The sequence below is a fragment of the Camelus ferus genome, chromosome 2, assembly GCF_009834535.1.
Source record: "Camelus ferus isolate YT-003-E chromosome 2, BCGSAC_Cfer_1.0, whole genome shotgun sequence".
In the NCBI taxonomy this organism is placed as follows: Eukaryota; Metazoa; Chordata; class Mammalia; order Artiodactyla; family Camelidae; genus Camelus; species Camelus ferus.
In genome coordinates this window covers 116,405,783-116,427,516 of record NC_045697.1, presented here as the reverse complement: position 1 = coordinate 116,427,516, position 21,734 = coordinate 116,405,783, and the positions used below count along the sequence as shown (strand labels likewise).

Genomic DNA, 21,734 nt, shown 5'->3' with positions numbered 1-21,734 from the left:
GGGGATTGAACCTAGGACCTGTGCATGCAAAGTACATGCTCCACCACTGAGCTGTACCCTCCCTGCAGGTGATCCTATTAGAAGCCTTCCCCTTCAGACATCTCTTACTAAAAATGCTTTTCCATCCTTCTGTCCCCTCAGGTTCAAATTCAAAGGTGAATAGCATTCCCCAACCCACTCCTTCCAAAGTCTTCAAAAGCTATAATCCGAATCGAGGCCTGGCTTGGAAAGTAATGAACCTCTAGTGAACTTACACCTAAAATAAGCAGCTTGGGCTCAAAAATGAAAATGTGGGGCCCCTTGTTCAAAAAGCAGGAAAAAGTGCTATTAAAGGTAAACAGTGTAAGGCTTTTCCATTAAAAATAGTTTACTTATAAAATGTAAGAGGAATAGCAGTGATACATGACTAACATAAACTTGTAAATTGAAAAAAAATGTTTTGGTGTAATAGTTTTATATAGTGTAATCAATAATAATACCTAGCGTGATGTTTTGATTCATTGTAAGTTTTCTGGCTCATTCTTCTGCAAAGTCAGTTGTATGAGTCATCAAAATTTATACATCAGTCAGTGGGGACGGTATAGCTCAGTGGTGGAGTGCATGCTTAGCATGCACAAGGTCCTGGGTTCAATCCCCAGTACCTCCATTAAAAAAAAATACATAAATAAAAACCTAATTACCCCCCAAAAAGAAAACCAAAAAAAAATTTATACCTCAATTGATAAAATTAAAAGCAGCGTTAGTCGCTGCTGGCAAACGCAAGATGGCAAATAACTTTTGATAATTCTTTTATTTTGAGAAAGCTGTTTCTGCTCACTGTGACTGTTACTGGAGACTTAAAGGTTGTGACAGCACTGACAGAAATTTGTGATAAACTTGAAAAATATAAATTTCAGTATGTCTAGATCAGATGTTCTTATGGAACCGTTTTGCCAAAGATTCTGTTCTTCACACACATCCATTTTGTGTAAGTTTGAACTTAATTTTAAATGTAAATTTGTACAAGGTTATGTTAGTGTGCCCTCTGACAGTTCCTGAATGGTGTGGAGGTCTCACAAGAAACTGGAAGTGTCTTCGTGGGTTGCATACAATGCAGAATGCCTATTTATGCATTCTGTCACGGCATTTTCAACTACATGGAAAAATTAATTTTAAAATGGGCTTCCTGATTAATGATTTCTTCGCCTGATGCTTCATATGAAAGTAACAGCTACTTTCTATGCAGTGCAACAGTATTTGCATTTAATTTCTATATCTGTGCGTGCCTGTGGATATTTGCATTGCAGTGTTGCCACATTTTTCAAAAGCAGAGATTACAAAGTCTTGGAAGGATTCGGGTGACTCCCTGATGTACTCCCGTCCACTGTGGGCTCTCACTTTGTGGCAATTTACTGTCCGGGGCTCAGGTCGGAGAGAGTAATGTTTGTGCAGACTCCACAGGGACGGGCTCCGATGATGGACAGACAAGCTGCCTCCACATGGGTCATGGCCTTGGTCAAATCCTTCCTCTCTCCGATGGCCATGATGGCTGCTGCTGCCGCCAATCTGGGCCCAGGTCCCAGCCTTGCAGGCCCCCAGGTTCCCTGCCCCCCAGGTCAGCTGCTCAGTGTCCGAGGCCCCCCCCCCCGTGCACTCTGCTGCCTGGGGTCTTCCCTGCGCATGCTCATGTGTCATTGTCACATCAGACTTCACCTCTGTAGCTTAAGGGTGAGGGTGAGGCTGTTAGGGATGGAGATGGCACCCCCAGGTCACCACCCGAGCTGCCTCCCAGAGCAGGCTCCGTGGGGCTGCCAGATGCAGGGCTGCTGGACTTGGGGCAGGTGCTGGACACAGGGCTGGTGCTGGACGGGGACTGCCCAACACCCATACGGAATTTCTGTGGGCACTTTGACTCGACCCCGTGCTTGTGAAGACCCCTCTTTGTTTACAGCTTGCAGCCCCTCACCACCTTTGGCAGGCATTGGGTTGGGGAGAGTCTCTGGACTAGACGGGGCACGTGGGTACCAAAACCATGATTGCTGCCGGCGTTGAGAGGGAGTTCACAGCAAGCAAAGACTTCACCCCTAAGAGCATTCAGGGGAGCCAGGGAGGCTCCTCACCACCCTAGGGGTCAGGTGCCCGCTGACCTCGGGGCCCCTGCCAGGCCGCTGGGTCAGCTTTGGTGACCCGTGGGGAGTCGGGGGACTGACCAGCTGCTCAGCATAGTGGAGGACGCTGCAGAGAACCCCCGCCCCAGCTTACTGGGGCTGTTGAAACCCTAGAGAAGCAGATGTGCTGTCCCAGAAAGGCTGTTGGCTGGGACTGTAAAGCTGAATAACCGTGCAGAGTTTGACCTACAGAAGTGGTGGGTTCATGTGGGCCGCTGTAACACGTAGGTTCCCCGTAAGTTCAAAGCTGACGTAACCAGTCAGACTGAGCAGTCCCGAGACGATGGCAGGTCACTGAGATGTCCTTAGACAGCCTCCATCGCTGCTTTATTCAGGACCTGGATGTGCACATAGTGTCTGTGAATGCTGGGTCATAAATGTCAGCTCTGCCCTGCTGGATTATTTTATTAAAAGGAAATTTGAGCGTGTAGCGCAGTCTTCCCTCGATCTGAAGGCCTGGGGCTGGTGTGACTGCCCCCAGCCCCTCCTCGGCGCCCCGGCGGGTGACGCGGCGGATGGCGTGGACTCCAGCGCATGTAGGAGACGTAGGGCAGGGCTCTGGTCCTTCCCAGTGTCCAAGAAACGAGCCCAGACCAGAGGACAGGAGCCCTGGGCTCTGACTCCAGCACCGTCACTAAAAACCTCTCTGTTCTGAGGGAAGGGGATGCATCGCCCTGCCTCAGTTTCCTCATTTGCGAGACGGTCTATGTGCCTGACCCAGTGGCTTGAGGGTAAAGATATGATGAAGTGTTTCTGTGCATCCTTACATTTTTTTTAAAACATTCTGAAACATCCTTTCATTGTAGATTGGCTTTTAAAGTATATTTCCAAATACCACATGACCTGGTTTATTCCAGTTTGCATGGTTGATCCAAGACTATAGATTGAACGAAGCTCAGTTGCTTTTTTTTCAAATTTTAATTTTTTAAAATCTTTTATTGAAGTGTAATTGATTTGGTGTTAATGTCAGGTGTACAGCACAGTGATTCAGTTACACATATACATACATATACTTTCTTTTCAGATTCTTATCCATTATATGTTATTACAAGAAATTGAATATAGTTCCCTGTGCTACACACTAGGTCCTTGTTGTTTATCTGTTCTGTATATAGTAACATGTGTCTGTTGATCCCCAGCCCCTAATTTATCCCTCCCCACCCTTTTCCCTTTGGTAACCATAGTTTTTCTATGTGTGTGAGTCTGTTTTTGGTTTGTGAATAGAATTTGTATCATTTTTTTTGATTCCACGTATAAGTGGTATTATATGATATTTGTCTTTCTCTGTCTGACTTACCTCACTCAGTGTGATCATCTCTAGGTCCATCCATGATGCTGTAACCTCCAGCTGCTTTAGAAGTCAGCGGAGATATGCAGTAAAGCACAAAAGAGCTGTGCACGCTATCAAAGGTGGGGAAGTTTCTCAGACATTCAGTAGGTGGCACCGTCTGCTGTGTTAGGTGGAGTTGGTGACTGCAGGGTGGAGGTGAAGCTGGTGGCCACGTCTGCAGGGGCTCAGTGTTTATCACCATTTGATTATTAAGGACCACGTTGGCCCAAGATGAGTGCACGGATATGGTCGTTTTACTTTTGAAAAGGGAGGGAGATAAGAGATAACAGACGAAGAAGAAAGGGTTGCAGGGAAGTGTTGGTGTAACAGCAGCTCAGAATTACCTGTGCGGAACAGGAATAAACTGGTGCAGGAAAACAAAGTTATAGGACCGTTCTCTGGAAAAGGAGAGGGAACTCACTGTATGAAGCTAAGTAACATCGCCAGAGCGCCTCCGGAACGTTTTTTCTGATGAGCGGATGGTTAGGATCAAGGAATTTCTCAGGGAAAACAGTTGCTGGTTCATTTTCGCATGTAGCATGAACCGGAGCATCTGGAGCTCCTCCCCGTGCGTCTGTGGGAGCGCCGATGTGTCAGCCACATTCCTGTCTCCGGGATCCTGGATGAAGTTGAGAGAAGCAATGACCTGTCCCTCTGAGGTCAGAACAGGATGTCTGTGTCCTTTCCTTTAACAATAGGATAGCTTTCCTGGCGATAAAACTTCTGATGTGGGTATGTTTGAGGTCACAGGAATGTTACAGACCCTGAGCAGACACTAAATAAGAAGTTTAAGACCAAGAAGGAGGCTGGGGCCTGGAGTTCTGCTAGCAGACATGGTTGTTGGGGGTAATTCATAGTAAAGGAAGTGGGAAAGGCAGTGTCCTCCTGTACTGGGCAGATAGAGGAGGCTAAACATGGAGGCTGTGAAAAAAGGAAGGTTAACTGCACACCTGCCGCGTGCCAGGCGGGGAGCTTTCATTTGGTGTTCTGTCCTTTGCTTCGAGGTCTTAGAAAAAATAATTTTTTTTTAAATTTTCATTCTTGATTTTAGTAGCTATGTGGGCATTATTCTTGTTTCTCGGGAGAGTTAAAGAAGGAACATGGTTGGGCCATGTCTGGGAGGCTTACCCCCGAAGACAGACTGAATACATATTCAGGATTTATTGGCTTCAGGATTCTCTTATCATAGACGCAGAGCCTCTCGACAGAATCTTAAGTTTGTTGGGGATCTGACTATTCCAGGAGAGAGGAGGCTCTTTCTGCTTGGCAGACTTCCTGGAGAGTGTGATCAGCCACGGGGGTGAATCTGAGCGTTTATAGGAGTAACTGCGTCCAATGGTCTTAATAACCTTGGGAAGTCGGGCGAGCCTCAACTCCCGTAAATACCCAAATGTGGTGCCCAGGGCACACGCAAACCACAGAGGGTCATTTCCCTTCGAATGCTCTCATCCAGCGGGATCCATCAGCCAAAACAAAGGACCTGCATTTTGAGCCAACAGGTGTTCCACACCCCTTCCTAAATACTGCCAATCTGGTATAAAAATAGAGTCCTTGGGGGAGGGTGTAGCTCAGTGGTAGAGCACGTGTTTAGCATGCACAAGGTCCTGGGTTCAATTCCCAGCACCTCCATTAAAATAAGTAGACCTAATTCCGCCCCCACCCCCACCCCAAAAGCAAAACCAAACAAAAAATAAAGTCCAAGGGCGAAGGATTAAGAGTCTAACAAGAGGACATTCTCAGTTACTCTCAGTTGTCACTAAAGTTGCTTTTCACGTTAGGAAAGCACCGTGTGGTGACCAGATGTCTTGGTTTCCATGGCAGAGGATGGAGGATGGAGGAGAATGAATTAGCAGGGGACACTCAGCTGGACCGAGCACCCGGGAGTAGCCGTCTGAACGTCGCCCTGCATTTCAGTTCACCTTCCGCGTGGCTCCTGACGCAGGACGGCTTCTCACCCCTCTCCTTCCTCCAGGTCCACGGATGAAACGTTCAGCTTGGCCGAGGAGAGCTGCAGCTCGAACCCGGCCATCGTGCGGAGGAAGAAGATCGCCGTCAGCATCATCTTCTCCCTGTGCGAGAGGGAGGAGGCGCAGCGGGATTTCCAGGACTTCTTTTTCTCTCACTTCCCGCTGTTTGAATCTCACATGAACAGGCTGAAGAGTGCCATTGAAAAGGTACTGAGACCGTAAGCCGTCGTCCAGTGGAGACACGGTCACGGGGCTCGCGAGGTGGTGGGGGCTCTAGGCACCACATCCCTTTCGCGGGGAACATGACTCGTCCAGCAGGGCTGGACCCGTGGGCACCGTGGTGTTAGGTGCCAGCTGCTGGATGGCTTGGGGAAAGGAAATCCCTTCTCCTGTCACCATCAGTCATTGCTACCTGGGGTGTTGACTATAACATCGTCTCTTACTAGTGAAGCCCTGTAGATGGTTACGAAGGAATTTCTCCTCCAAGGGTCATGTGGTTTGTTTTCTCTTCAACGAAGGCCATGATCTCCTGTAGGAAGATAGCAGAGTCAAGTCTCCGCGTCCAGTTCTACGTTGGCCGTCTGATGGAAGCACTGGGGGAGTTCAGGTAAACTGGCAGCACCCAGGGAGCCCAGCAGGGGACAGGACAAGCCGCAGCAGGGCAGCTGCGGCTCTCAGGACGTTCCCACCGCAGCTGTGAGGGCTGCCTTTCCTCCACACTGTTGCCAACGCTTGTTATTTCTTTTCTGTTTGATGATGGCCATTCTGACAGATGTGGGGTGGTGTCTTATTGTGGATTTGAGTTGCATTTCCCTGATGTTTAGTGATGTTGAGCATCTTTTCATGTGCCTGTTGGCCATCTGCATTTCCTCTTTGGAAAAATGTCTGTTCAGGCGCTCTTCCCATTTTTTAATTGGATTGTGTCTCTCTTTTTTTTTTAATTGAGCTGCATGAGCTGTTTATATAATTTGGATATTAACCACTTATTGGTCATATCATTACAAATATTTTCTTCCATTCATTAGGTTGTCTTTTCATTTTGTCGATGGTTTCCTTTGCTGTGCAAAAAGATTTTGAGTTTTATTAGGTCCCATTTGTTTATTTTTGTTTTTATTTCTTTTGCTTTTAGGAGATGGATCCAAAAAAAAATATTGCTGTGATGTAGGTCAAAGAGTTTTCTGCCTATGTTTTCCTGTAGGAGTTTTAGAGTATCCGGTCTAACATTTAGGTCTTTAATCCATTATGAGTTTATTTTTGTATCTGGTGTTAGAGAATGTTCTAATTTCAGTCTTTTACAGGTAGCTGTCCAGTTTTCCCAGCACTGCTTATTGAAGAGACTATCTTTTCTCTGTTGTATATTCTTGCCTCCTTTGTCGTAGCTTAATTGACCATAAGTGCATGGGTTTATTTCTGGACTTTCTGTCCTGTTCCATTGATCTATGTGTCTTTTTTTGTGCCAGTGCCATGCTGTTTTGATTACTGTAGATTCAGAGACTGAAAAGTCAGGGAGTGTAATTCCTCCAGCTCCTTTCGTCTTTTTCAAAATTGTTTTGGCTTCTCAAGATCTTTTGTGTTTCTCCCTTTGTTCTGACACAAAGCATTGTGAAAACAAAATTTTTTAAGAATGAGCATTTTATATGAAGAGTTACTATACTCTCTCTGTAGAGGGTCTCTGTCACTGCTGCTTAACTTTGCCATTGTGCAAAAGCAACAATAGATACTGTGGAAATGGTTGCACATGGCTGTGTTCCAATAAAACTTTATTTACAGAAAGCTGGCAGTCAAGTCAGATCTGGCCTGTGCATCCTAGTTTACTGACCCCTGTTTTATATACTGCTTTGGATCCCTTGGGGCTACATAAATCCAGATTACTGTTTTCTTCTTTATTCCTTTGCATAAAGATTCTCCAAAGTAATGTCTGTGACAGTTCTGGGTCACCCTTCTCTCCTCTGCAGAGGGACCATCTGGAACTTGTATTCTGTCCCGAGGATCACAGAACCGGTGTGGCTCACCATGATGTCCAGCACTTTGGAGAAAACGCAGCTCTGCCAGCGCTTCCTCAAGGAGTTTACCCTCCTGATAGAGCAGATCAACAAGAACCAGTAAGCGTTGGCTCCCTGGAGCCCGGGATGCGCGTGCAGTGGCCGGTGCCTGTGCTGAACCTGACGCCGTGCCGCGCCTCCGCGGCCCTGACTCTCCCGCTGCCCCCTTTCCTGTTCTGCCCAGGTTCTTCGCTGCCTTGCTGACCGCCGTGTTAACCTACCACCTGGCCTGGGTCCCGACTGTCATGCCAGTGGACCACCCTCCCATCAGGGCTTTCTCAGAGAAGCGCACCTCTCAGCTGGTGAACACGCTGGCCAAGACACACCCGTATAACCCTCTCTGGGCGCAGCTGGGTCAGTACCGACGTGACTCTTCAGAGCCCATGTGGGATGGGTTGGGGAAATGCTGGAGAGTTTAGCTGATGTCGGCCACGCAGCCTGGCCATCCAAGGTTGTCCTTGGGCAGGCAGGGAAGTGGCCCTGGGAGCCTACCTGTAAAACATCCCCTTCCTCCCCTCCCCCTGCCGGCAGCGTCCTTCTGCTCTTTAAAGTGGGGTTTCTTAACTTCGGCACTCTGGATACGTGGACCGGATCATTCTTGGGTGGGTGGGTGGTGGAGGGGCTTGTCCTGTGCCTGGAGACTGAACAGTGCATCACTGGCCTGTGCTCACCAGTGGCCCAGGAAAACCCCTCGTAAATGTCTCCAGACACCGCTGAGTGTTCCCCCCACCCCCCGTGCAGGGTACAAAACACCCCCTGGCTGAGAACCGCTGCCCTAGAGGATGGACTGCGTAGGAGAAAAGTGAGAGAAAAGAAAGTAACACACACTGTGATTTCACCCCCTTTTAAATCTGAGCTGAAGTCAGAAACCCCGTCTTTTCCACACTGCTCTGCTCAGTGCTGGTGGTTTTTATGTCCTCTAGGCTTTGGGCTCAGAGGGGTTGCAGGGACCTGACGCCCCGGCGTGGCTGGTCAGAGTGTGGACTTGGGAGACCAGAGCTCATGTGCAGGAGAGGTGTGCTCCGGGGCCTCACCTGGCACACGTCTGCAGTGAGCAAGGCAGGCCTGCACGGCTGCTCTGTTCCAGACCCTGTCCCTCCGCTGGGCCCAGGGGTGCGGAGCTGGGTCACGTGCAGCTCAGCCTCGGGAAGCCTGCAGCCTGATGGAGGAGGCGCAGGTGGTATTCAGAACATCCTGGTTGCTCCTTCGCTAGGGGTGTGTGATGGACATGAGAGACAATGCAGTGGAGAGGGCAGGACGTGGGCACCAGGGCCAGACTGCCTGGACCCAAATCCAGCCTTCATGGGCAAGCGCCTCTTCACCTGTAAAATGCTAGTTCATGGTCACCAGGGGAGGTAAACCAGTTAACGCTGGGAGCACCTTGGTCATGGATGCTGTGCTGAGGATGTTATGAGGGGGCTCCGAGAGACGGGGGTGGGGTGGGGAGGGGGCTTTCAAGGAAGACATGCTTGAGGAAGTCGTAAAGTGGCATTCTCCAGAAACAGAATTGCAGACAAGCACTTGAATGCCAGGAAACAGTGTGTTACAGTAGTAATGCAAGCCATCCCTGGGAGCCATGCATGGCTCCAGGTGCCTTTTGCATGTGTTAATTCATTAGATTCTCATTTTAGACCTGCTAGTGTGTCCTCACCAGACGGTAGGTAATGAAGATGCCTTTCCCTGTGCCCTGAGTCGTGAGGTTGTGAGGTGGGGACTACATGTCCATCCTTAGGGGATCACAGGTGAAAAGCAGCTTTTCTCCTCAAAAAGGGTTTGAGATTATTGGCTTAAGTTAATGCAAGTTAAACAGTCTCAGATTTTGTCTTCATTTTTTTTTCCTCCAGAAGTTTAAGTTGTATTTTCCAGAATGCAGTGGAATTAGACTGCAGATCAATTTTTTTAAATGACCAGGAGACAATTCCCACCTGCTCAGAAAATCAACAGCCATATTTAAATAACCCACAAGCCAAATGAGAGAAATAAGAAAACAGTTTGAACTAAGGGATAACAAAGAGACGGTGAATGACAGCGTGCAGGACTAGCGAAGCCCACGGTCCAAAGGGGGCTTGGTCGCCCTGACGCGTCTATGAGATGAAACAGTGAAATAGACACGTCTGTGATCAGCGGCCAATTAGGACCAAGCTCCTCTCTTTGTCTCAGCCCCCCATTCCCGCCATCCCCTGTACCCTCTCGATTTGTGTCCTGAGCGCTTCTCCCTCCCTCCCCTGTCTTGTTCTCTTGTCTCTAGTTTGTTTCTTCTCTTTTCCCTCCTGCTCCCTGTGATCTTATCCGGGGTGTGTTTCACCCTCCCTGCCCACCTCACCCTCTTTTTGCTCCTCCGTCTCCTCCCCTCTCTGTTATTTCTCTGTCTTCTCTTCACCCTCCCTACCCCGTGCCACCCCTCCCCCACACCTGTGTCCCCCTGTCCCCGTCCATCTGTCCTGCCCCTTCTTGCTTCCATGCACTCCGGGTCTTGGACTCTCTCTGTTTCACCTGCACACACTCTTTTTACCCCTTCCTTTCTTCTCATTGAGTTGCCTTTCCACAGTGAGGTGGTTTGGGTTTTTTTTTGTTTTTTGCTAGATTTGGGATATGTAATACTTCTTTATTAACACTGGGACTGATTTAACAACGGCACCCCAGGAAGTCCTGAGGTGGCCGTGAGTCCCCACAATGATGGGCAGATGTGATCACAGGAAGTAACAGCAATAAATCCTTAGTCAAGCAAGTTTTCCTGAACGGAAGTGCCTGTCCTCGCATCAGATGACAATTCTGAGTTACTCTTTTGAATTCTTGGGTGATTTTTCAGTCAGTTGCAAAAGCCTCAGAGATGAAGTTCTATTAGCTGTGACTTGGTCCTTTTATAGAGAGGATGGTTTCATATCACTTCCGTCCCACCCTTTACCTGTTCTCTAGAGCCCTACCCCAGGGAATCTTTTCCAGAGGAGGCACTTCTAGGGGGATCCTCTCCCTTTCTCTCGGTTTGCAACTTGGCGATTAGTTTTATCCAGTATATGCCGCATAAATGCCTCCCCTCCTCTCTCGGATGGAGTCCAACTCCCTGAGTTCTTATTTATAACTGTTACCATGTATCTCTGCTCCTGTATTTAGAATCCTTTCACTTTTTGATCTATTGCAATATCCTGATTAATCCCACGTGGTTTCTGACTCAGGGATGATTATGCAGAGATGTAAACAAGATAAATCCGTGTAAAACATGAAACACTCAGCAGTGCTCCTGTGCAGTCAGTAAGTGTTGGCTTTTGGTTGTAATTGTCAATAATAATAATAGCAGAGCATCAAAGGTGCAGCTGTCAAGTGTAACATTCCGATTATCAAAAGCACTCCTTTTGATAGGCAGGCACGTGACAGGCACTTGTGAGGAGAAGCCGCGCTGCTGGGTTGCTCCACACATTGGCCTTTCTTCTTCCACCTGTAAGCTGAGTGTCCATGGTTCATTAGCCAGTTTCTAATGAGTGTGTCAGGGTATAACTTGTGGGACATTGTTTTCCAGTAGAATTTTCCTGTGAAGTAATAGGAAAAAATTCAGATTCATTATTTACAACTAAGTGAGTTTCTTCTACTTGGTGTGCGTGTGCAGTGAGCAGACCGTTTCATTAAGCATTCTGAACTGATCCACTGCACTTCTCTTCAGAGATCCCGGCATTGGGATTTCACGCCGAGGCCTACTGTCCTGGGAGTCTTCTAAAGAGATCTCATTCTAGTCCCAAGATAAATTATTTGATTTGGTCACATATTCAGGGCTCTGGTTTAGCCTTCCTTGGGGAGATGGGAGCCGGGCAGCTTACTAAGCTGCATGGAAAGACCCAGCAAGCATCACCAGGGACTGTGCACTGCACCAGAATTACACCAGTGCTGCACCCACCATGCACTGCACCCTCTGAGCACCAGCCCTGCACTGCACCCAGCATACACCGGCACTGCACTCACTGTGTACCGGCTCTGCACTGCACCTGATACACACCAGCACTGCACCCGCTGTGCACTGCACCTGATGTACACCAGCACTGCACCCACCACGCACTGCACCCTCTGTGCACCAGCCCTGCACTGCACCCAGCATACACCGGCACTGCACTCACTGTGTACCGGCTCTGCACTGCACCTGATACACACCAGCACTGCACCCGCTGTGCACTGCACCCAGTATATACCAGCAGTGCACCTGAGCAACAAAAGCGGGGCTGCACCCGGCAGGCCTTCCCAGGCAGACTTTCCATCCTAGAGGAAAACTGAAATACCGTCAGCGCTCAGAATTGCCTCTTTGCCTCAGTCAGGGGAGTGAAGCAGCGATTCCGGGTTTCAGGCTGACGTGCCCTTGACTCGCTCACCCAGATGACTGTCCCTTGTGTCGGTCTGCTCTGCCCTCCAGGCGATCTGTACGGAGCCATCGGCTCTCCAGTGAGGCTGACGCGCACGGTGGTGGTGGGGAAGCAGAAGGACTTGGTCCAGCGCATCCTGTACGTCCTGACCTACTTCCTGCGCTGCTCCGAGCTGCAAGAGAACCAGCTGACTTGGGGCGGGCCCCCCGGCGAGGCCGACCAGGTGCTGAACGGGTGCAGCATCACCACAGCCTTGGAGAGGGGGCAGGTGGAGGAGTCTGAGTACGTGGTGGTCACAGTGCGGAGCGAGCCGGCCCTGCTGCCGCCCATCCTGCCCCCGACCGCGCCTGAGGGGCCCCCGGAGGGCTCTGACCTGTGTCCCGTGCTTGACAGAGAAGGGAGCCTGAGGCCTGAGCAGAGTCCCGAGGCCGGCGGCGCGGGGTCCCCAGCGCCAGCCCTGGACGGCGCCGGGCATCCTCCGGGCGCGACGGGTGGGGATGCAGAGAGTGAACACGAGGCCCCGCAGGGCGGCGCTGCCAGGCTCTCGGGCTGTGCGGGCTCGGCGGCGGGACCGAAGATGGGCCCACGCGCGGCAGGCGAGGAGCTGAGGCCCGAGATGCCTAGGAAGCTGCCGGAGCGCTCCGCGGCCAGGCCGTGCCCCGACAGGCCTTCCCGGGAGCCGCCGCCCCGGGAGAAGGTCACCTTCCACATTGGAAGCTCCGTGTCGCCAGAGTCGGACTTTGAAAGTCGCACCCAGAGGATGGAGGAGCGGCTGAAGGCCTGCGGACGGGGCCTGGAGCCGGCGCGGTGGCCCTCGGCCGGGTGCAGGGCGGCCGCCGACGTGGCCCGGGACCAGTGGGCGCCCGGGTGCTCCTGCGGGCCTGGCTTCCCGCCCTCCGAGGACTGCGGGGGTGCTTCCGGGACCCGCAGCGTCAGGACCGGGGGTGCGGAGGATGACGCCGCCTGCGCACCTGCGCCGGGCGGGGACGGGCCCTGGCCCCAGCAGGGCCCCAGCGCGTGTGGCCCGCGGGACGCTGTCCCCCATGGGGACGCCGGCTTCAGGGTGGAAGGAAACATCCCCAGGAACGAGAGCTCGGACAGCGCCCTCGGGGACAGTGACGACGAGGCGTGCGCTTCCGCCTCCCCGCTTCTGGATCCCGGCGGCGCCGGGGACCACGACCCCGACCGGATGGAAGGGTCCCTGGAGGTGGAGCTGCCGCTGCCCAGGTAACACGGGTAGGAACAGAAGGCGTGGCTCAGGGGCGGTTCCTGGGATGAACATCCCGCGTCTTTGCCGCTGTGCGCTGTGTTGCGGGTCAGGGTTGCGTTCTCGAAGGTTGGGGCCTGCCCTTCCTCTGGGAACGATGGGGGATTAGAGCAGCCGAGCCGTAAGACAGGCGGCCGGCAGGGCCTTTGCGGCTCTTGAGACGTTTGGGGGAAGTAAGGGACGGATGCGGTGGCTTTGGGGAGCGGGGAGGGCCATCTCCCGTCGCGCCTCAGTGGTGGCGGGTCACACCCCGCCGCCTGCAGCCGGAGCAGTGTGAAGGGGCCGGGAAGCACCACCTCTTCATAACACTGTGGCAGGTCGGCGGTTTGGTCTGTGGGGCCCGGAGCCGGAAGCAGAGATCGCTGTGTTCCTCCCTGTCCTGGACGGATGTGCAGCTGTGTCCAGCTCCCAAAGCCAGGCTTGGCAAGAGCCCCTGGGGAGACTTCCCCTTCCTTGCCTGCTGGTGATGTGCTGTGTGAGGCACAGGAACAGACTCAACCAGCTGTCAGAATGCTCGTTTTTTCCTGCTCTTCCCCTTTAAGGAAACCCTTCTTCCTCTACACTCCTTTCCTTTTGCGGCAGGCGCACCAATGCCCCGCTTTCTGGAGGGGTCCCGATGGGAACCACCTGAATCCATCTTCTTACCCGCACCCCCCCGGGGTTCAGGCTCAGCGGCAGTGCGAGAAGGGGCACGCGCTGGTCGTGTGTTCTAACAGCTGGTGTCGTCCTAGGTCTCAGAGCATCAGCAACCCGAACGTGAGAAACTTCGGCCGCTCCCTGCTGGCGGGCTACTGCCCCACCTACGTGCCCGACCTGGTGCTTCACGGGACCGGCAGCGACGAGCGGCTGAAGCAGTGCCTGGCGGCCGACCTGGTCCACACAGTCCACGTGAGTGATGCCAGCGGGGAGCCGGGGGGTGCGTCAGCAGCAGGTGCTCAGACCCAAGAGACTGCAGTTACTGGCTTGGTGGTGGAGATGCCGTGGGCAGGGTTACAGGAGGAACGCGGGCTGCCAAGGCACCCAGGACTAGCAGCAGTTGGAGGCTGAGCATGGGGGCCCAAAGCAGCGAGGGGTGCAAGAGGGGCTGCCTGGCTACAGGAGCACAGGGTGAAGGGGGGACCCCGACATCCCTCTGCTCCTGCCTCTGAGCCCAGCCGGAAGCCACAGAGCAAGGCCATGGCTGATGCAGATAGTTCTGCAGTCCAGAGGTCACGTCCCGGGGCCATGCTGGACAGAGGAGGGCACAGGGTGGCTCCGGGGAAGGCAGGGGTGGGCAGACAGAGCAAACGGCACAGGCGGTGACAATTACAGCCATCACAGGGAGGACCAAAGAGTCGTCACATATGGTTTGCTTCTTATCCAATCCCTCCAAGTTCCTAAAAGTGATTTATTTTCACCCATTTGTCATGAAGCTCACTCTGATGGCGGCTTGAGGATGACTGTGTAAAGACTAACACGTCTTACTGGAGAACCGCCTGGCGGTGGCTGCCCAGCGCCATTCTGCTCTCTGTGGCGTGGCCAGGCTGGCAGTTAAGGAGACTGTCAGCCCGAGGCCTGCTCTTAGCCAAGCTGCTCCGGGGCAGCTGTGCACAGACAGATGTCGTGTATTAGAAACATACTATGTTTTGTACAACAGGGAAAGTCCTCGTGGCTTTGGGAGAGTTGGAATTTGGCTGGTTACCACCCTCCCCCGCGTAGCAAACTCTTTCGCGTGGTGACCCACAAGGCAGTATGTCTTCTCTCTGGCCTCAAGCATCTCCTCTGTGGAGACCAGGCATCCATCAGGCACAGGCCAAGCAGGAGGAAGACGTTTGTGTAAAAGGGGAGGAAAGGGCGGCCCTGAAGCTGATGTTCTCACCCCGTGGGGGAGGAAGGCAGCCGGGGAGAGGCGGCCCTGCCCTTTGCTGTGACCTCACCCGCCCAGGAGGTCCCTGGAAGGAAGCCGGTGATGTGACTTTTGTCTCTGTGAGGATGGAATGCCTCCACTTTATCCTCGTAGTTGTGTGAGCACTGGGACTTGTCCATCGTCTGAGGCCGGTCCATCCCCGGCAGAGAGAGAGGAGGTGCCCTCGTGTGCGGAGCTGTCTCCAGGCTGTGGTAACCACGTGGGGAGCCCCAGTGATTCCAGAGACCTGCACACATTTATCCAGGGAATGAGGGGCCCTCCTCTCCTTGTCTGTTGGCACCTTGTGTTTATGATCACATATGCAAACCCTGTGGGCTTTCTCTCCTGTCTGTGTCCGTTTGCTCTGTGAGAATATCTGTGTTGCTCGGTGCGCCCTCCTCCTGTGAAGCCCTGTATTCTGCTTCTGACGGGCTGTCGTCTGAATACCCTGGAGACGGCATCTGTTGCTCAATGCCCCTCCTTGAACTCACCAACCGCAGAACCATTCATGACCCTTTTGAGATTTTCCACAGGCTGACAAGTTCAGGTGTTTGCTTGTTAGGTTTTCATGGTGACCATCTGGCTCTGTAATTCTTAAATTAAAGGAGAAAAAAACAACAAAAACCACGTTCCCTCTGTTTGTTCTCTGAAAGGCTTTTCATCTCTCATTTCCTCTTCCTTTTAGTAGTAGCGTTTTCACACTACAGCTGTTTGCATCTCTTTAGACTTTGCGGTCAGCCTGAGAGGTGGAAACTTATTGGGCATGATAAGCCAATATTGTGTCAAATTGTGGCACATCCACAGTGCAGCCAGGCCTAGGTGTTAATAGGAAATTGTGGAGGGGTCACAAAAGTATTTTCAGACTTTTAATACATTCAGAGGGTATCCATTTGGCATTAGTGGAGTTCCCATTTTACTTGGCACGTTCCTCAGAATGAATTCTGCTTTTGAAGTAAGCGTTCCACGTAAACCACTTCTCAGACTGGGGCTCTGGTCTGCGGCAGTGTTTAAGTAAAGACAGCCTTACTTTCAACTACCATTGACAAATATTTGTTGAGAAATGAATGAGGAGGTGGGTGGACATTCTATTGAATTTACTGCTCCATTAGCCTAGTCACTGTTTCAATTCTTGAGTGTGGTCCCAGAGAAAGAAGCAAAGAGCCAAGACAGAGTGCGGGACCAGAGTTAGAGCTGATGGAGGAAGAAGAGATCAGCGTACGTGGCTTTACCATCACTTGTTTTTTTTTTGAACGTCTTTCTGTTCATGCCAGACTTCGTCCAGCTTTGATATTCACAATTGTTTTTAAAGAGGAATTTTTAGTAATTGTTGAAAAGCAGTTGATTTCAGTTACCGATCTCTTGTCGAGGCCTGTGTGTGACTGGACTGTATAATCTGTCCCGTGTAAATGTGAACTTTTATAACCGCGGTGGGCCGGCTCATGGGTTCCTTCTCTCACTGAGAGATGGTGTCTGGAGCTTCCAATTCTAAGAATTTCTTTTCATGCCTTTCCTTATTGTAGGCTCTTATCAAAGAAAGACACATTAACTTTATTTCCGTTTTTATTATCGGCTTTCACATGGGAAGATTCTGATGGTTTTTAAATATTTAAACACATGTTCTTGTTTAATCCACCGTCTACCTCTTTTCTGTCATTTGAACTGTTGCTCTGCCTCCTAACATATAGATTACACAGCTGCCTTAAATTAGGCCAACATCATATTTAGTTTCTTTTTTTTTTTTTTCTGCCACATCTAAACGTGGCTTCTTTCTTCTATTTTCCTTTTGACTAGAGATGGTGATGTGGGCAAGAGAGGGTGAGAGAGCCAGCTTCCCTTCGTGCCTCTGACCCTCCAAGAACTTTTTCTCTCTTTGTGTTTTCTCCCAGATGCCCTACTGCTGGGGGCACTGCTGACCAGGGCTGGGTCAGGGTATTAAATTACAGGTAGCTGTGGGGTGGTGGAGGGGCACCGACTCTACACTGATGGCTTCGGCATTACCACCCGTTCGCTGTTCCTCAAGGAAATCAGTGGGTCTCGCTAAGCCTCAGAAACGCGTGTTTAGAGGAACAGATAAAATAATCACTTAGCAGTTAAAACTTCGGCTTCTAAAGGCAGGCGTGCCTGAATCTGAGTGACGGCTCCTCCCCTGTGGCTTCGTGACCTTCGGCAGGTTTCTTTAATCTTCTAGGCCTTAGCTTCATCTTTCAGGAAATAACAGGACGTAAAGTCTGGTGTGAAGACTGCGCGGTGGGGCGTATGCAGTGTGTAGCGTGGTGCCTGGGACTTTACCGGACGCCTGATGGCTGTCAGCAGTTACAGTTACACAGGTGGCCGTGCTTCGTGAGTGAGTTTCCCAGGAGGCTCCCGTGGGGCTGCCAGGACAGAACCCGGACAGTCACCCGTTCAGCGTGGACAAGGGCCACTCTCCCTCCGCCAGCGATGTGGCCAGGAGCAGGGCAGGCGCCCCGCTCTGCAGGGGTGGGGCATCAGGACCAGAATTCATGTCCCACGTTATTGGTTCTCTTCAAGAAACCGCGCTCCAGGACCTCAGGCATTTTCAGCAAAATCCACAACACCAGGCGGCAGTTGGGTGTAGCAGCCTCTTTCATTTCATTTTTGAAGGAGCAACAGACTGACTCCAGAAATATCTGCAGAAAGCCGCAGCACAGATCAGGAGTGGTGCTGAGCGCTCGGTGGGGATGTAGGCCTATGAATAGCTAAGTAAGCCTGATGGACCAGGAAGTCTCCCAAAACAACAGCGAGTCCCAGCGAGTGATCAGTCATCACCTCCGTAACAGACGGCCCTGGGGTGGCCTCCTGTCAGTGGCAACCCGACACAGTGCTGTGGGGAGTGTTTCTGGGGGATGGGGCTGCTGCTTCAGAGCACCCCTCGCTGCCTTCACCCCTGTGCTGGGCGATGTGTGTGGCGGGGCCGTGGGCCTGCAGCGCCGTCTTACCATCCAGTGAAACCTTCGGGGCGTGTGTGCACGTGTACAGACGCACAGGCACCGATGGACACTCACTATAAGCGTGCACACTGGGTATGATGTTAACATGTGTCTCCTATAGCGGACTGTCGTTCTAACGATGTGGAAACAGTACTGATCTCTCCCGTAGTGCCCGCTCCAGTCTGCGGGCTTCATGGCCCCCTCCCTCCTCACCGTGAGTGCAGTGACCTTGCAGCCAGCACCTGCGTCCAGTCGTCCTGCATGGGGCCACGGAGGGCTCCTCCTCCAATGTGGATTTGATTGCTTACTTTTTTTTCCCCAATCTTTGTTGGTGGGGGAGATAATTAGGTTTATTTATTTATTTTTCACAGAGGTACTGGGGGTTGAACCCAGGACCTCGTGCATGCTAACCACACACCCCACCACTGAGCTGCGCCCTCCCCCCCGATCGTTTACTCTTCTCTCTCCCGGGGACCCATTTCTCCTGGAGAGCAGCATCCAGGCTCCTTGGCTAGAATTGCCCCTCTTATGTCCTCGGACGTGGACACAACACGCACAGCTCTGCACACGCCTCCTTTCCGGCACAGTATGCCATGAGCCATCCTTCAATGGCCTGTCTCCTCCTGGCCTGCCCTCCCTGACTCCCTCTCCCTCTGGCATCGTCGGACCAGCCTCTGTTCCTTCTGCAGGACCTGCTCCAACATTGCCTCTTCTCTGAAGCCACCCCAGGCCCCTTGGCACGTCCTTGTCCCGCCAGGCCTGTGGGCCCCAGGGCAGGAGGGGGGCTGCATGCACCCCTGTGTGTTCCAGCACCTCTCCCAGGCTCCAGGACATCCGAGGGTCCCCACAGGACTGGGTGTGGGGGTGCAGGCTCCTCCACGTAAGGCTGTGATCGTGGCCATGACCCTGCCTTCCAGAGCAAGAGAAGCAGATGAGGGCCTTTCTTTAGAGGGTGAAGGGGGAGGGTGATGCTTTCAGATATGACGCTCTGGCTTTTGTGCTCATTTTCTTCCCCTAAAGGAGAATAAAAAGTTTAGTCTATGTCTCTCAGGCATAATTCCTCTTGTATTTTGTAAATATTAGACACGTCGCTGATTTTGATGTTTTCCCCAATTTTTCCATTGTGTGCAAAATATTTGGATGTCTGTGCCATTCTCTGAAAAAAAAAAAAAAGCTCCTAGCCTTCTCACATTTTATTGTGGCATCACACACATCCTTACAGAACGTTACTCCAACGACCTTTTTGACCCTGAGCCCCTTCCCTTGACTTTAAGCTGTCTCCTTCCTCCGCAAGTGACTGGCCTGCCTTCTGTGGCATCCCCGGAGTGGCACGTGGGTCTGCAGGGCGCCCGGCAGGAACAGGCAGAAGGGCAGGTGTCTCCCCTGCACCCCAGCCCCAGGCCCCCTCAGCAGTGTCCGGTAGACCAGAACGATCGATTCTCTCTCCTCCACCACCTTACCACAACTCCTAAGACTTCAGAGAGACACCGAACCTGCTTCCAGGGAACACACATGGGACATAAAATAAACAACTCCAGCAAGATAGGCTCACGGTCAGAAATTACCCACCATGATGAGGGGGTACAGGCAGGAGGCTTCGCCCTCCTAGAACAATCTGAAACAACTGCCGAGTAACTACTTTAAAACGGCTCCAGTGTAAAAAGAAGGAACCAGAACCTTGAGGAAAGATGGTCTGATACAACACATGATTGTGTAGATTTGTTAAAGAACTAAAAAGAGCTGCTAAAATGGAAAAACACAGTCATGGACATTAAAACTCAAGGGATAGTTTAAAAAGCAGAGCAGATTAAATACAGCCAGAGAGAATTAGAATTCATGAAGGAGACACTTGGTACAACACTCTCTGTAGCTCTGAGACAAAAATACAGGAAAAATTATGACAGAGCAAGTAAGAGACGTGGAGGCTGGAACGGGATGATTTTGTAGCACATACAGAAGGGGAGAAAGAGAAACAGTACGGGAAGAAAGAATGGCCGTGATCGTTCAGATTAAAGGAGCCCACCAACTCCTGAGTAGGGTGAATAGAAAGAAGCCCACACTGAGTTCTGGGACATCAAGGATGAAGGAGACTCTCAGCAGCAGCAGAGAGGACGCGGCCCTGTCCTTCAGGGACCGAAATCCAACAGGTGATACAGAGAGCCCACTGTAGGGGGTGGTGTGGGGCGATGCACAGAGGCTTCCTGGAGGAGGGGGCGTCTGCAGTGGGGATGAGCCGGGAGAGGGCTAGGGGGCCAGGCCAGCTGCAGGAGCTTCAGACTCACCATAGGCAGGGCCAGCCTGGCCGCCGCAGGAGGTTCTGTCTGTCCGTCTCTGTAAAACTGACATCAGGGAAGTCAGGATGCTGGAAATTTAGTATCTCGTTTTCTGGATGGTTGTATAGACAGGAGGAGGCAGGTGACCAGCAGGTCTGTTTCCTCTGCATGGATGTGAGACTGGGCACTGGTCAGCAGTCCACACATCTGCATCCTGGCAGGTGGCTCTCAGCCATCCAGAAGTGGGTGGGTTGGCCAAGGACTAGCTTAGCTTGCTTAAATCTTCAGTTCAAGGACATGGAGGTGTGGTGATGGAGGTGGGCCTTGGCTCCTAAGGACGCAAAGGGGATCTGAGGACATTTAACCAAGAGCGGATGCTGAGAAGGTAACCGTCATGGCAAGAATCACCCGTTTTCTCTTTGCGACCAGTCAGAGCCTTACTTGAAGCCACATGAAGGCTGCTGTCACTAAGTCATGGTGCTGTCACCAATGGTGAGGGTCTCTTTGGGGTTTTTTTGTTTGATTCTTATTTTTTTTTATTGAAGTGCCATCAGTTACAATGTGTCAGTTTCTGGCGTACAGCACAATGTCCCCAGTCATACATATACATACATATATTCATTTTCATATTCTTTTTCATTAAATGTTATTACAAGATATTGAACATACCTCCTTGTGCTATACAGAAGAAACTTTTAAAATCTATTTTCATATATAGTGGCTAACATTTGTAAATCTCGAACTCCCAAATTTATCCCCTCTCACCCGTTTTCCCCCGATAACCATAAGATTGTTTACTAAGTCTGTGAGTCTGTTTTTGTTTTGTAGATGAGTTCATAGTGTCCTTTTTTTTCCTTTTCTTTTTTTAGATTCCACATATGAGGGATATCATATGGTATTTTTGTTTCTCTGTCTGGCTTATTTCACTTCAAATGATGATCTCCAGGTCCATCCATGTTGCTGCAGATGACATTATTTTATTTTTTGTGGCTGAGTAGTATTCCATTACACACACACACACACACACACACACACACACACACACACACACACCCCTTCTGTATCCAGTCATCTGTCGATGGACATTTAGGCTGTTTCCATGTCTTGGCTATTGTAAATAGTGTTCTATGAGCACTAGGGTGCATGCATCTTTTCAAATTAGAGTTTCCTCCAGATATATGCCCAGGAGCAGGATTGCTGGATCATACTATAAGTCTGTTTTTAGTCTTTTGGGAAATCTCCATACTGTTTTCCACAGTGGCTGCACCAACCTGCATTCCCACCAGCAGCATAGGAGGGTTCCCTTTCCCCACAGCCTCTCCAGCATTTATCATTCATGGACTTTTGAATGATGGCCTTTCTGACTGGTGTGAGGTGATACCTCATGGTAGTTTTGATTTGCATTTCTCTGATAATTAGCGATATTGAGCATTTTTTCGTGTGCCTATTGGTCATTCATATGTTTTCACCAGAGAACTGCTTGTTTAGGTTTTCCGCCCATTTTGGGATTAGGTTGGGTTTTTGTTACTAAA

At 51.1% G+C, this 21,734-nt stretch overlaps 1 protein-coding gene across 5 annotated transcripts in view; it reads left to right on the top strand.

Moving 5' to 3' along the window:
- The window catches only part of FNIP2 (folliculin interacting protein 2), a 106,152-nt gene that overhangs the window by 72,024 nt on the left and 12,394 nt on the right, over positions 1 to 21,734 (top strand). For 4 of the 5 annotated variants that reach the window (XM_032465874.1, XM_032465892.1, XM_032465864.1 and 1 more), the window contains 6 exons: positions 5,450 to 5,651; positions 5,963 to 6,051; positions 7,400 to 7,546; positions 7,671 to 7,840; positions 11,880 to 13,056; positions 13,828 to 13,984. In XM_032465874.1, coding sequence (XP_032321765.1) covers positions 5,450 to 5,651; positions 5,963 to 6,051; positions 7,400 to 7,546; positions 7,671 to 7,840; positions 11,880 to 13,056; positions 13,828 to 13,984 — 1,942 coding nt within the window. Of the gene's footprint in view, positions 1 to 5,449; positions 5,652 to 5,962; positions 6,052 to 7,399; positions 7,547 to 7,670; positions 7,841 to 11,879; positions 13,057 to 13,827; positions 13,985 to 14,508; positions 20,799 to 21,734 lie in introns of those variants that run through there. The other variant, XM_032465897.1, reaches the window with a different exon arrangement.